General features: G+C 47.2%; 1 protein-coding gene across 1 annotated transcript in view; it reads left to right on the top strand.

The window, feature by feature from the left end:
• Positions 1–15,452, top strand: part of TDRD9 (tudor domain containing 9) — a 789,496-nt gene that overhangs the window by 662,818 nt on the left and 111,226 nt on the right. Inside the window, exon 27 of the mRNA XM_082275596.1 lies at positions 9,264–9,416. Coding sequence (XP_082131722.1) covers positions 9,264–9,416 — 153 coding nt within the window. The remainder of the gene's footprint in view (positions 1–9,263; positions 9,417–15,452) is intronic.

Below are 15,452 nucleotides of genomic sequence, written 5' to 3'. Positions count from 1 at the left end.
CTTTGGTGGGTGACTGGCTGGCTGGCACCCTGTGTTGGCTGGCTGGCACCCTGTGGTGGGTGGCTGGCTGGTCGGCACTCTGTGGTGGGTGGCTGATGGCACCCTGTGGTGGGTGGATGGCTGGTCGCTGCCCTGTAGTTGCTGGCTGGCACCCTAGGGTGGGTGGCTGGCACTCTTTGGTTGGCTGGCACCCTGTGTGGTGGGTGGCAGGAACAGGCCCAGGGCCGGTGGGTGGCTGGCAGGGCCTGTGGCTGGCTGGTAGGCCTTTGGGTGTGTGGGACTGGGTGGCTAGCTGGCACTGGGCAACTGTGGGTGGTGTGTGGCCACGGCAGCTATGTTGCACAACGTGCACTGTGTCTGTGACTCAGCATGCAGACAGAGCAGACTCCAGTGTGGCTGCGGCGGGTAAAACACACTGTAACGAGGCTGAGGGAGCCGGCCTAAGAAGGCCGCAAAAGCTGCCCTGTGCGTGGAGGCGTGTGGCGCTACATACGCGATGACGTCACGGCAATATCGGTAAATCCAAAGGCCAATTCCGATGTATCGGGGAAAGTGCATATCGGCCCTCGATATATCGGTGTTGCGATAATCGGTCGCTCTCTAATCAAAAATTGGCCTGGAGTACTATCAAGGGTCAGGTTTCGGCCTTGGCAATTTTCTTCCAAAGGCCATTGGCCACCCATTTCTTGGTGCGACACTTGGTACCTCCGGTGCGACCTCCATTGCCACCTTGGGATCTTAATTTGGTGCTGTCGGTTCTTCCTTTTGAAAGTATTAGAGAGATCCTCCTGGTTACTTATCCCAGAAGGTGGCCTTCTTGGTGGCTATCACTTCCACGCGCAGGGTGTCAGAAACTGACAGCGTTGTCCTGTCATTCTCTTTACCTGGTGGTTTACAGGGTTAAAGTGGTACTTCATCTGGTTCCGTCCTTCCTTCCGAAGGTGGTTTACAGTTTTCACTTAAATGAGGACATTGTGTTTTCTTCATTGTGTCCTAAGCCAAAACATCCTAAGGAATTTGTGCTGCGTACTCTGGATGAAGTACGGGCAATCAGGGTGCACTTAGCGACTACTGAGTCTTTTCGAAAGTCAAATTCGCTCTTTGTACTCACGGATGGTCCAAAGAAAGGGCTGCCTGCGTCTGCTGCGAGTTTGCTGCGACTATTTCCAGATGGCTCGGCAGTTGCGCAGGCTTATTCCATTAAGGGTCAGGTTCCACCTTTCCCTGTTAAGGCGCATTCTACTCGGGGGCTTTGTGCTTCCTGGGCTTTTCGCCATCAGGCATCTGTGCTTCAGGTTACCAGGCTACCTGGTCGTCTGTTCACACCTTTACCAAATTTTATAAGGTAAAGCAAATTTTATTTTTGCTGGCATCTGCAGATGCCTTTTTTGGCTGCAGTTTTGCAGGCTGCTGTTTAAGGAGCTTTTTGACCTTCCTTGAGAGTGTTTCCTGTTTGTTTCAGATGGGCCTCGTCTTGTTCTGATGAGTCCTGTGTTGCCTGGTTGGCTATGTTAAAGCCTTGGGAACTTGTTTTTTCTGCTGTTCCACCCCTCATTTTATGGTATTGCTTGGGGACGTCCCTACTGATATGCATCAGAGACTGTGTCCGTCAATGAACGATGGAGAAAACTGGATTTTTCACTTACTGTAAAATCCTTTTCTCTTAAGGCAATTGAAGGAGACGCAGTACCTGTCCCTCTATTTTGAGTTGGGTTGGTATTATTTCTCTGACACTGCTTTGATACAAAACTGACATCCTATGCAGGAAGAGAGAGGGTATACCCCCTGGGACTGCCCATACCCCCTGGGACTGCCTAGTGTCCTACTCCTATAGGGGGGCAGTATAACCCTACTGATATGCAGAGACTGCGTCTGTCAATGAACTCAAGAGAAAGGGATTTTACGGTAAGTCAAAAATCCAGTTTTCTCTTACGTCCTCTGACAGTCACCGCCCACTCATACAATCTGCACGTCTGGGTATTGGCCTCCTCCACAGGAGTAAGCTAGGCAGAAGATTTTGTTAGAATATTCACAAAACTTTGTATAGACACTCCTACAGGGGGCTGTCCCTATGATCAATACCCCCAGCTAGCTTCATTCCCAATTCAGTTTGCTGCTGCCTAGCTTAGGAGTAGGCTGGCTTTTCCCTGGCTGGGGCTGCGGTCTCAGCCTTTTTCTTCTTTATATTTTTTCGCTCTATAAAAGTATTTTTTCTTTTAAAAGATAGCTTTTTATTTGTTCCTGCACATAGTTAGTCGGACTTCGGAAGACTACGACGTTTGCGGAGCTGGGAATCGCACTGGTTATTCTAGAGCCTTACAGAATCCCAGCCTGCCATTGAGCGTTAGCAGGTTTGTTATGGTACGCCCAGGCCTCGCAAACGACTATGTCCCTGACTCCAGGGTCGAGCCTGCGAAGTCACTATCTTCACCGGGATGTCTCAACCGCGGTACGCCTGCGAGTTGCTAGCGTCCCTTTCGGCTGACGGCACTACCACCCAGAGTGGGAGGCTTCCTGTCCCAGAGCGGTACCCACGTTTTTGCTGGACCGGTGAGTACCATGCTACCCCTCTGTCTCTGACCTTGTCTGTCGGGGTGTGTATGTGGGCTCTCTGTTTTTATGGGGATGGCAGTTCGGTATGGGTTCTGTGATGTCTCCCTCATGTCTGTAGGTACGGTCCCTGTGTGTCCCTTCCCGGTCCCTACGGGGGCGCTGTAGCAGTTCTACCGGTGTTATGAGGGGTTGCGGGGGTCTCCTATGTCGCCATTTTAGGTGTGGGCAGGCTGTTTGGCCTCATAGTGAGGGCAGCAGCCATTTTCTGCTATGCTGTTGGCGCCGATCGGGCGCCATCTTTAGTGTGGGCTAAGTGTCCTTGTGTGGACAGCGGCCATTTTCCCAGAGCTTTTCCCATAGACTTGTATTGGCAACCATTTTTTTGTGGCTCAGGGCTGTTTTCTGTCTCTAGAGGCGTGAGGTCACTTCCTCTTTCTTCTCCTTCAGATCGTTCAGCAGCGTGGCAAGTATAGCACACTGTGGGGGGCTTTTATTGTGTTTCCTGTTCGGCAATCCTGCTAGTATTCATTTTTTTTGCAGTTTCCCGTAGCACAGGACTTGCTCTCCATTTGCGGTGGGGACTGTCATTTAAATTGAGATTGCTATTATGGAGTCCCAGGATAGGTGGAGGGTTCAGGTTCTTCTGAATCCTCTGCTATAGCCTCACTTACTGCTGCATTTGCGACTTTAGCGTCAAAAGTGGATTTGTTGATGTCTGACCGGGCTTCTAAGAAAAGGCCTATGCCCTCTGTCTTCTGATTCAGAGCCAGATTTGGTTGCCACGGACAGCGTACCCCTGAGGGGTCTCAGTCCTCTCAGTCGGATGTGGAGGAGGAGGAGGATTCCCCCTCCAGATCAGCACGGGACCGCGCAGTGGTGTCCTCGCTTATTAGCTCTGTTAAAGACACTTTAAATGTGGATGATGAGCCCCACCTGTCGGGTAAGCTGTCTTCCTTTGGGACCCGCAAGGCCCAAAAATCGGGTCAGGTTTTTCCTTGTCCCGCAGAGTTTCACGAAACCGTGAATGAACAATGGTGCCACATAAAATGTAATTCTGTAGTGCCAAGGAGATTTCAGTACCGTTATCCCTTTGCGGATCTGGTGGATTCTCGCTGGACTGCCACTCCTAAGGTGGACCACGCTGTGTCCAAGTTCAATAAAGCCACTTTAATGCCTGCGGAGGATTCTCCGGTGTTTAAAGACCCGGCGGATAGGCGGGTGGAAACACTTTCCCGCCACATCTATCTGGTAGCGGGTTCCTTTCTGAAACCCGTGTTCACTTCGGTAATGGTCTCTCGGGCTGTTGTGGAGTGGGCCAAGGTGCTTAAGTGCGCTCTGATTGCTGATTCCGCCTCTCCTGCTGCTCTGGAGATGGTGGATCAAATGGGTCAGGCTGTTTTTATACTTGTGTGACGCGGCCTTGGATGAGGCCCCTTTAGTCGCACGACTTTCAGCAGTCACAGTTGCGATTCGTCGCATCGTTTGGTTGAAAAGCTGGTTGGCCGGGCTTATGCGGTGAGTCGCCTTTTTTGGGGACTCTCTGGATGAACTGGTCAAGGGGATCACTGGGGGCAAGAGCACTCGGTTTCTAGGGGAAAATCATTCCGCGGCAAGCGGGATCCCTCCTTTAAACCTCACCAGGGGTCCTTTTGTGCCTTTCAAGGCACAAGACATAGGCAAGTCCTTCAAGGCCTTTAGTGGCCAGAAGAAGCCGTGGGTGGGCAAATCAAAGCCGCCCACACTGGCACAGCGGCTCAGTCCGCTTCAACCTGAAGGGACGCCCTCACCCTTTTCAGGGGTGGGGGGAAGTCTGCGCTATTTTCCCGAACCTTGGCTGGCCAAGATTCAGGACAGGTGGGTTCAGGAACTCATTCGGTCTGGGTACAAGATCTAGTTTCGATCACGGCCAGCAGACAGGTTCTTTCCCTCAAATCTTCATTTAACCCCCGATCGTTTCCGAGATCTCCATCGTGCGGTTCAGGATCTCCTCGCCCAAGGGGTGGTTGTCCCGGTTCCACAGTGGGACAGATTTCGGGGTTTTTACTCGAATCTGTTCAGTGCCCAGAAAGGAGGGCAAGTCCGATTCTGGACTTGAAGTTCCTAAACCGCTTTGTGCGGGTTCAGAAGTTCCGAATGGTGTCCCTTCAGTCGGTGGTGGCATCCCTGAGTCCAGGGGATTTCCTGGCGTCCATCGACCTCAAGGTTGCGTATCTACACATCCCTATTTTTGAGGGTCATCAGAGGTACCTCCGATTCGCAATAGCGGAGGAGCACTATCAGTTTGTGGCGTTGCCTTTCGGCCTCGCTTCGGCTCCAAGGGTTTTTACCAAAGTTTTGGCTCCTGTTCTAGCCTTGTTGTGGGTACAGGGGATTGGAATCCTCGGTTACCTGGACGATCTCCTATTACGGTCGAGCTCCAGTGCCACTCTGTTGCGCAATCTGTTGATCACGGTTCAGGCGCTCCAGGAGTTCGAGTGGACCGTCAACGTTCAGAAGTCGACTTTGTCCCCTTCTGTTCGCCTCCTTTACCTGGGAATGATTCTGGACTCCGCCCAGGGGAAGGTCTTTCTTTCGGAGGACAAGCTCCGGATCCTGCAGGACGAGGTCAGGTCTTTGGAAAGGAGGATTTCTTTGAGCCCCCAAGTCAGATCGGATATCCTGTGGTGGCTCCAGTCGCCGGCTCTGAAGGAAGGCAAGTCCTTTCGTCCGTTGCTATGGACTGTGGTCACCACGGACGCCAGCCTGTCGGGCTGGGGAGGAGTTCTGGCCAAGTTGTCTGCCCAGGGCACTTGGTCGGAGGGGGAATCCTCCCTGCCGATAAATGTCTTGGAACTGCAGGCAATCAGGCTCTGTTTGCTCCGGTGGTCGGATCGTCTTCGGGGCTGCCCAGTGTGTGTGCAGACGGACAACGCAAACTGCGGTGGCTTACATCAATCACCAAGGGGGCACCAGGAGTGCCCGGGTGGCCAAGGAAGTGGCCGAGATTCTGTCCTGGGCCGAGACGCAGGTCCCGGCGATTTCAGCAGTTCACATTCCAGGTGTGAACTGGCAGGCGGATTATCTGAGTCTCCAGACCCTGGACCAAGGGGAATGGTCCCTCCACCCAGAGGTGTTTCAGATGCTGTGTGCGCGGTGGGGATCCCCGGACGTGGATCTGTTCGCGTCTCATCGCAACAACAAGGTGGGGCGGTTCGTGGCACGAACACGCGACCCTCTGGCGGACTCGTTGGTGGCTCCTTGGTATCGGTATCAGCTGATTTATTCCTTTCTCCCCAATTCAGTTGTCCAGATTCCTTCGCAGGTTGGTCTCGGAACCGAGGTTGGTGAATCTGGTGGCCGCGCTGGTCTTGGTACGCGGACATCGTGCAACTGGTCGTCGAGCCTCCCTGGCGGCTCCCGCTAAGAGACGATCTTCTGTCTCAAGGGCCGATCTTCCATCCTGCTTTACAGTCGCTGGCTTTGACGGCGTGGCTGTTGAAAGCCAGGTCTTGAGAGACAGAGGTCTCTCGTCAGCTGTCATCCCTACCTTGCTCAAGGCCAGGAAGACCTCCTCAGGTAAGATTTATTATCGTACCTGGAATGCTTATTTTGCATGGTGCGAGTCTCCTCCACGCTCCTTTTCGGTGGCGAGAGTGCTGGCTTTCCTGCAAACTGGTGTGGAGCAGCGTCTTGCACTGACCACTATTAAGGGCCAGTTGTCTGCGCTGGCCATTCTTTTTCAGTGCCCTTTGGCGTCTAATTCCTTGATCCGCACCTTCATTCTAGGGGTGCGTCATCTGGCTACCCCTAGGAGGGCACCCTTGCCTCCTTGGGACCTGAATTTGGTTCTGTCCGTTTTGCAACGTCCTCTCTTTGAAAACATCCGGGAGATTCCTCTGCCGGTGCTGTCACGAAAAGTTGCTTTTCTGGTGGCTATCACCTCTGCTCGCAGAGTGTCGGAGTTGGCGGCCCTGTCTTGCCGCTCCCCCTATCTGGTTGTTCATAGGGATAAAGTGGTCTTGCGACCTCATCAGCCCTTTCTTCCGAAGGTGGTTTCGGACTTCCATCTCAACGAGGACATTGTCTTACCTTCGCTGTGTGCGAAACCTAAGCATCCTAAGGAGTTTGCCTTGCATTTCTTGGATGAGGTACGGGCGATCAGTGTTTACCTGTCGTCTACTGAATCCTTCAGAAAGTCAGATTGTCTTTTTGTCCTTCCTGAGGGACCTGGGAAGGGTGCGTCTGCGGCAACCATTTCAAAATGGATCAGGCAGACGATTGTGCAGGCCTATTCGTGCGATTAGTGCGTCTTGGGCCTTCCGCCATCAGGCGTCGATGACTCAGGTGTGCAAAGCGGCGACTTGGTCGTCCGTGCATACCTTTACAAGATTTTACAAACTTGATGTCTTGGCATCAGCGGATGCCTCTTTTGGCCGCAAAGTTTTGAATGTGGCAGTGCCTTAGGGAAGACGAGGTAGTTTTTGGCCTGTCTCCTTCTGTTGGGGATTTTCCCTCTTTTTACTTTGCTTTCCTGGGTTTTCGCTCCTGTTGAGCTTTCTTGTTACCCAGTGTTTACCTTTCTGGTTCAGAAAAGGATCTTTTCTCTGACCTGGGTGCTGCGTTGCCTTTTTGACGGTTGCGTTTTCCCACCCCTCACATCTACACTGCTTTGGGACGTCCCAAACGTGCAGATTGTATGAGTGGGCGGCGACTGTCAGAGGACATAAGAGGAAATATAATTTTGGTAAGAACTTACCTTAAAATTCTTTTCTCTGAGTCCTCTGACAGTTGCCGCCCCCCACCCCTCTTTTGGGGTTCGTGGATCTCTATACTGCTTGCTACCAAACTGAATTGGGAATGAAAATAGCTAGGAGTATTGACCATAGGGACAGCCCCATGTAGGTGTGTCTATACAAAGTTTTGTGAATATTCTAACAAAATCTTCTGCCTAGCTTACTCCTGTGGAGAAGGCCAATACCCAGATTTGCAGATTGTATGAGTGGGAGGCGACTGTCAGAGGACTCAGAGAAAATAATTTTACGGTAAGTTCTTACAAAAATTATATTTTCTCTTTCGTTCATTGACGGACACAGCTCCATATCTTCTTGACTGATGGCTTTATGCTGCTCTTTATAAGAGCAGGTCACTAGGCGGAAAATAAATTGGCCACGCCTATAGGGCAGTCCCAGGGGGTATACACCCACTTAAAAAGAACTGAGGAATCGATCATTTGCGCTCAAAAGTGACAACTGTGCCCACCCTTTCATCCCATCGCCCATCTTTCATAGAAGCGTCTGCGAGTGGATAAGCAGGCCTTTCAATCCTTCTGTCCTTCATTCGGCGACCTGGTATCATTTATAGAAGCTTTAATTGTAGCTTCTTTTAATAGAAGAGCTGGTTGGAAAGGGCAGGCATAGTTGGGCACTCTTGATGAGTGTAGATGGCATCTCCTCAGTTCTCTTAATGCCTGGTACACTGGAAGATTGCAAGGAGTGTTAATGGAGGAAAAATTTAAATAAACCAGGGGCCAGCAGCACAAGTGACCCAGAGCATAAAACCTGAGTGCACCCTCTCACCCTAATATTTACCTGAGCTCCTTGATTTAGTGATGTGCACGAGAGCTGAGCCCCTCTCCCAGGTCTCATTCTTCATTGGCTGAGACAGCAGCGGGAGTCACTGGCTTCTGCCAATGACAGCCAGTGGGCCAATAAGGAGAGAGCGTGGCCGAAGCTCTGTGAGTCTTATAGATGTATAGAGCGGGGCTCGGAAGTGAGCACCAGTTCCCCTAGCGAAAGTGTTTTTTGCTATTGGGGGCACTGGCTGTTAGAGGAGCAAGGAGCGCTGGCGGGAACCCAAGAAGAGAAGGATTAGGGCTGCTCTGTGCAAAACCACTGCACAGAGCAGGTAAATATAATATAAAGAGAATCAACAGTGAAGGTTGGCCCAAGCCCCAAATTGTATGCAAAAACCAAGGTACAGAGAAAGTAGGGTTTTTTTTTTTTGGCCAAATGGGAGAAGGAAAACCAAGAAACCAATTACTTAAAAATTAAACCTTTTTATTATGTATATAAAATATTAGTGTATAAATGAGGGACCACTAAATAGAAAGAAGAAATCCTTCACATATTCACCAATATGTTAAAAACAACAGCACAGAAATATATCCCTAATAGGGGAACAATACATGCTGATGTTGATGCAAGAAGTCTTTGTTGATATTCGGTTTGAAGGTCCCAATGAGCCTCAAGTAAGTATAATATGTTTTTGTGTGTGTGTGTTTTTTTATGTTGCTTTAATGCAAATCTCTCAATCTCTCATTGCAAAAAAGTTGCTAAAATAACGGATCTTAGCTGCAGAAATTTGTGGTGCATGAGAATAGCTGCATTTGTTTTTAAATGAGCCTTGGTAAAGCCTCTTGGAATCTAGGTCCAGGGTTTATAGGAGACCACCAGTTCATTTTAAAAAAGGGCACCTTCCCTTTAATTCCGTTTTAATTGGTAGAGCTTCAGCGGACATCTGCCAGGTGACTGTACTCTCCCTGGGTTAGGTTGTCTTCACTATTTAATTGAGAATGTAACCGGAAGAATGCTATAGAATGAGGACTTCAAGGCGGACAGTGAGATCAAAAACATAGTTGTGAAAATTTACATTGAAATGGACAAATTCAGAATCTGTCAGATATTTTTTTTTTATAGGAATAGTCCGCTGTTAACACGTTCATTCTCCTCCAGCTAAGCAGTGAAGTGCTGAAAGAGTTGTTTGCTGTGAGTAATAGAGGTGAAGTAAAACACATGCGTGGTTTTGAGAAGAAGAGAGAGAAGGAACTCATTGATGGCCTGCTCGAAAGCTACCAGGACAAGCAGTTTGGATGTCCAAATAACAAGGTACTAACTTTTCTACCGCAGTCATAATGTCTCTCTCTTTAGTGTGTCTTCTGAAGACCGGAAATGGGAAATTCTTAAAGTAGAGTTATAGGCAAAACATTTTATTTTGGATAGAGTAAAGCAGGGTTATAACCCCTGTCAGATTTGATTTTGCCATCTGTGTCCCATTGCATAAATTTCCCTTCACTTCATGTCCCATAGCCAAACAGGAAGTGAGACGGAATCCCTACAAATTAAGGGACGTCCTGAAAACTTCATCAGAACTAGTGTCCCCATTGGAATGTTTCCCATCTAATACTTTTCGGGGGAAACCCTAAAATTTGTGATTTTCTTTTACTTTCATTTTCATTGATAATGGTAAACAGGACAAATAGAGAGGGTGAATCTTCCAAACAGGGGCCCAGACTGCAATAAAAACTGACAGGTGTTCTAATCCCTCTCCACTCTGTCCAAAATTTTTAAAAAAAGTTTTACCTTTAGTTATACTTTAATCGAATTTATATTCTATGCTTAAACCAACTGGATCCAGCATAATTAAGTTTATGAGCCTTGATGAGGACAGTGCCTATAGTCCTACTCACTCTGGTGAAGGGAACAGAGTTTAATTTGGCTATTGCATATTCTTTGTCATATTTTTGTATAGCTGTTGTGCAGTACCTTTTTGTCTTATTTCTGCTTTCATTTAGCATGAAGTAAATATTTGCTACTTCTAAATGCATATTTATCTTGTTTTAAAAATGTCTCTATACTCACATGTTAATAAAGGTGCTTGTTTATCTTGGAAAAGCTCTTCCAGGCATCCAGAGCTGTTCAGTTAACCAAAAGCCTAACTTGATCTTTGGATCAATTGCCTAATTGTCGTCATTCTTCAGTTGAGACCATTGGTCCAGGAGCATTATGTTCTGGTAATAGACATTAAAGGGAGCCCAAAGTAGCGTGTTTTTCTTTTATACATCACAGGATATCTTAACCTCCATTACTGACATGTTGCTGTCTTCAGGTAATCAAATAGGGGAGGAAAATAAAAAGAAAGTCCCCCATAGACATATCTCTCCCTGTTATGCCAGGCCTATTTTTTTTCCCTAGCGTCTTAGGCAGGCCATAGATGTGTATGGTTTACACACTCAGTGTTGATGGGGTCCCTCCCGTGGAGCTATTGTATTCTGACAGCAGGGAAGTTCACACTGGACAGCTTGTCAGGTTGCTGCTATGCATTGGTCTTTGCAGAATGCAGTAATATAGTTTGCAGAATGCAGTAATATATTGCCTTGCAGACCTGTAGGGTGCAAATATAGGTCCAGAGTAGAAAAAATGGAACCTGGGAGGGGTGGGTTTAGTGCCTTGGGGGTAGTCTCTGACCCTCTGATCTAGTGATCCTCCTTCTAAGAGAGGAAAAGGAACTTTTATTGGGGCCAAGAAAAAACTTTTTTTTCGTTACTTATATATATAAGCAATGTGTATGCATGTATTTTTTTTTTTTTTTTTTTTTTTACCTCCTGAAATGTTAACTTGCGTCAAGAGCGGAATATTCATCTGCCATTGCAAGTTTACAGCACCAGTTTCTTGAAATTCTTACCAGTTTGGATTGCCTTGGTCACAAACAGCAGCATTCACCCTCTTCTCGCCCCCTTAACAACAGAAGAGGAACCATTGAAGGACAAGGTTGTGGAAGACTAGAATTTTTGGTAGATGGGGACATAGAAGAGACCTCATCCGAGGAATCTACTTGAGGAACCCCAGGCTCAGGGTTTTTCTCTAACCCAAAAGACCTTTGCAAGTTGTCTGAACTAAATTGAAGCTACAGCTTCTCCAGCCCTGTTCTCCAGAGATTACATGATTTGGTTCATGGTGTCCACCACAACATCCTCAATCTTTTCCTGTATATACTCAACTAAAGGAGGTTTTGTACATGGACTGGATTCACCCGGGCAAGGTGTACTTTCCAACAAAAAGGTTTGCTCAACAGTACTCTAGAGTGAATTCACTTAGAAATGGAGTATGCCTTTGGCGTGTCACAGCATTTTCTTATCTCATAAAGATCCTTTTGTAACCAATAAACAAGGTCCCAATATTTAAGGATGTCTCAGACAAACGACTGGAGGCTGTATTCAAGGCCTCAATTGTGTTGGCAAGATGTTAGCGTGTGTTAAAACCTCAAAGGAGAAGGGCCAAAGCTCTGCAATCCTGTGGAGTCCATATTTTGAAGAGATCCTGACTTTAAAGCGTTTGTAAGGAAAGGTTAAAAATAAACATGTCATACCTGCTCTGGATTTGCACAGAGGAGGCCTGATCCTTTTCTTCTTGGGTCCCCAGTCGGTGCTCTGATCCCTTCCCCCTTGCTGAGTTCCCCCATTGTTTGCTATGGGAGCACTTGTGCATGCTCGTTCCCGAGGCGGCTCTTTGTGTTCTATATGTAGGTATAGAATCCTATGTGCTACCACTTCATATATGAAACAGGAAGCAGCTGCTCACAACTTAACCATGTGTCCCCACATCTAGAAACTCAATTGTTTACAAATTTTGTTCATAGTACACAGAGAGTATAGCTAAGCCCGGCTCCCACCTCACTGGCTGTGATTGGCAGCAGCGGGAGCCAATGGCTCCTGCATCTCAGCTAATGAGGGAGAGCATTGGCTGTCGTGCACATTGCTGGATTGAGATTGGGCTTAGGTAAGTATTGGGGGGGGGGGGAGAGTTTCACACTGAAGGTTTTTAACTTTTATGTATAAAATGCATGAAGGTAAAAAACATTCAGCCTTTACAACCACTTTAATGTCGGGATCTATACAAATGCCTAGACCAGCAGTTGACTCAGCCTCTCAGTGGCCACTGAGAGCCTGAGCCTGCTGCTCCCATCCCATCCCAACGCTAGAGGGGCAGAGCGGTGACTGACTGTCACCTGCTCTCTGCTCACTGAAAACAGAGAACAGAGTAATCCATGGTCTTTGATTTATCAGTATAGAGGCAGCGGGGAAAACAGATGCAACATTGGAGCAATGCTGCATCCACTTAGGTTATGTATATACTGTATATTTGCTTTTTATATTTCTGAACTGCTTCTGTTTTAAGGGCTCAGATTTTCACATGACAGGAATGCGTTAATGCTTAAAATTGGACAGTAACCTTGAAATTTTTCCACATGATATCAGCTTCCCGGTATAAGCATTAAAAGACTCCATATAGCAGCTTTCATGTCTTGGGATTTTATCTGTGCACATGCACAGGATCTTATGGCTGAAGGTGACTGTTGGTAAGATTACTGTTGCCACTGATGAAAAAGAAGGCAAACTTCGAAAATCTACTGCTCTTTTTACTTTCAAGAAGTGTTCCGTTTGCCAGTCTCAGGCCTTGAGCTGCAAGCCCAAACCCCAGTCCAAGTTCTGCAAGAAGCCATGGACTCGAAAACCCACTGAGCCAGGGAACAAATCTTTTTCACAGTAAAGTGCCCCCACTGACTTGGGTGGGGGCACTTTTGCAGGCTTTCAGGGAAATTTGGCATGGGGAAATTGTGGACAAGTGAGTCCACATCCTAGTGGCTCACAGTACAAGCTGGAGTTTCAGAACCTATCCCTTTCCACATTTCAGGCTTTCAAATGTTTCTTTGGTCCAACAACAAAAATGTCTTCTTCTTGCAAGCTCTCAATCCTCTTCTGTCACAAGGAGTGATCATTCTAGTTTAAGATTGCTAAAGGTTTCATGATTTATACTCAAACCTCTTCACAATTGGACCATGAGACTCAAAAAAGTTTCTCCAGTGCAGAAGTTCGGATTGAATCTTTGTGGTCTGTTGTGGCCTCTTTTCAGCGGGGAGATTTCCTAGCATCAGTAGATATGAAAAATGCTGGCTTATCTTTTAATCTCACCAAAGGCGTCTGTGGTTTGCAGTGGAGAACTGCCACTTCCAGTTAGTGCCACCATTCAGCCTGTCCACTGCTCCCAATGGGGGAGATTTACTAAAACTGGTGCACACATAATCTGATTCAGCTGTTCACAGTAACCATTCAGCTTCGAACTTCAGCTCTTTCAATTAATCTTTGACAATAAAACCTAGAAGCTGGTTGGTGCCAGCTGCACCAGATTTTGTGTGCACCTGTTTTACTTAATCGGCCACAGTGTGTTCACCACCAAGGTCCTGATTCTGGTTTTGGGGCTCTTGTTTACTCGTGGTGTCCTTGTTATAGGGTATTTAAACAACTTAATTCTGAGGGAGCATTCCGCTTCGCTTCCGTAAACCAAGATGTCCCACACGGTCCACACATTTGAGAGGTTTGGATGAATTCGAAATTTAGATAAGTCTGCCCTAATTCCAGCCCGGAGTTTTGAATATCTGGGCCTGTTTCTGAATACATGTTGCTGGGCAGATCTCGACTATATGGTACGGGATGTTTGCAGAGGCTAGACCGGCTCTGTAACATTACTCTGCAGTTTGCTTTAGCCTGCTGTCAGCTGAAAATGGTTACAGGAGTGCAGAACAAACTGCACTCCTGTTATGCATGTAAGTATAGCCAAAAAAGGTTTGGCTATAAATCTCCTTTTACAGGATAATATAAGTTCACCTTTTACAAAAAAATAAAATATTCATTTTTTTTTTCATGTAAAAGTGCATTTATTATTTTTTTACATTGCATTATGTAAAGCATTGCACCTGTGATTAGCAGATCGCAGGTGCAATGCCTGGATCCAGCAGACAGAGTACACTGTCTGACATACATCCAACAGGCAGTTACTGAATGGCTGAATGATTTGTTTGAACTATGAGAGCACTCACTAGCTCCCTCGCAGTTCATTGAGAACTACAAGCCATCAGCTGCAATGACTGACAGTATTTGTAGTGTATTCATTCACAGGAATCTGATTGATGCAGCCGGGTGGGCTGAGCCCCACACGGCGCGCTATTTTATAATTGTGACAGTGGGTGTGGGGAGAGGATCCCCTGCCCGCTGTCAGAGTGGGAATCGCTGGCGGCCAGAGGTGGGTGGATAGGAGCATGGTAAACCCTTAATATGGGTGTAACATGCTCCTAAAGGTGAACTTATCATTGAAGATGGGGGGGCTAAAAGCTAGGAATGCTACTTCCTGCAAAGCCTCATTTGTATGTTGAAAATCTTGGGGCTTCCAGGATCAATGCTCTGGCCTATCTTCCCAACGTCTGTAGGTGGTTCAGGCTGACCATCATCCAAACTTGTGGTCAATGATTGGGTTCCACTTTTCCTGTCAGGGCACACTTTACTAAATCTGAGATGACTTCTTTGGCTTTCATCATCAAACTGTCATTTTACAACTCTTTCAAGACTGCTACCAGGTCTTCTGTGTTCTACCTGGAGGATATTGTGACCTCTTGGGCCTGTTAACTTTTGTTTTCTGTGTTGGGCAGTTGAACTGCTTTTGGATGTCCTAAAGGTGAATACTTTCCTGTGCCCCTCAACGGATGAGAAAACAATGATTTCCGAACTCCAGGTACAATCCGTTCTAGAAATTCATTGACAAACACAGGTCTGTCTTTATGGTCATGCTCTCGGAACTGCTTTGCTGTAAAACTGAGGCATGCTGATAGTAAGGGGTGATCCTGGCCTGATCTACGGTTTGCCAGTGTCCAATCCTTCTGTTTGTTGTAATATAACCCAAAGGCAAAATACTTCCTCTGTCCCTCCCTGTACTTGGAAGTAAAGGAATATACAGTGAGAAAAAGTATTTCTCATACAGTATTGGACACCAAGCATTATTGATTTATAAGCATGTATAGGTGTAATCAGTAGTTGATTGTACCCTGCAAAGCTTTAGAGGACACGCCTGCTGGGTCCCTCCCTTATAACCCTGCCCCACTTAGTGAATCCTCAGTTATTGTGCTAGTGGGAAGGCAATTGACCTTGTCTCCTACATGAAGAAAATCACCCTCAACTAAAGTCGTTTAGTAATTTTCCTTTATCTTTCATTTTCCACTCAACCCCTCACTGTCTAATGATGCCAACATAGAAGCACTGTATTTGGATTGGCTTAACCTCTATAAAACCTTAAGAGCCGTACTTGGACTCCCTG

This window comes from Pelophylax lessonae, assembly GCF_965119305.1.
Source record: "Pelophylax lessonae genome assembly, chromosome: 13".
NCBI lineage: Eukaryota > Metazoa > Chordata > Amphibia > Anura > Ranidae > Pelophylax > Pelophylax lessonae.
This window is presented reverse-complemented; position numbering and strand designations above follow the sequence as displayed.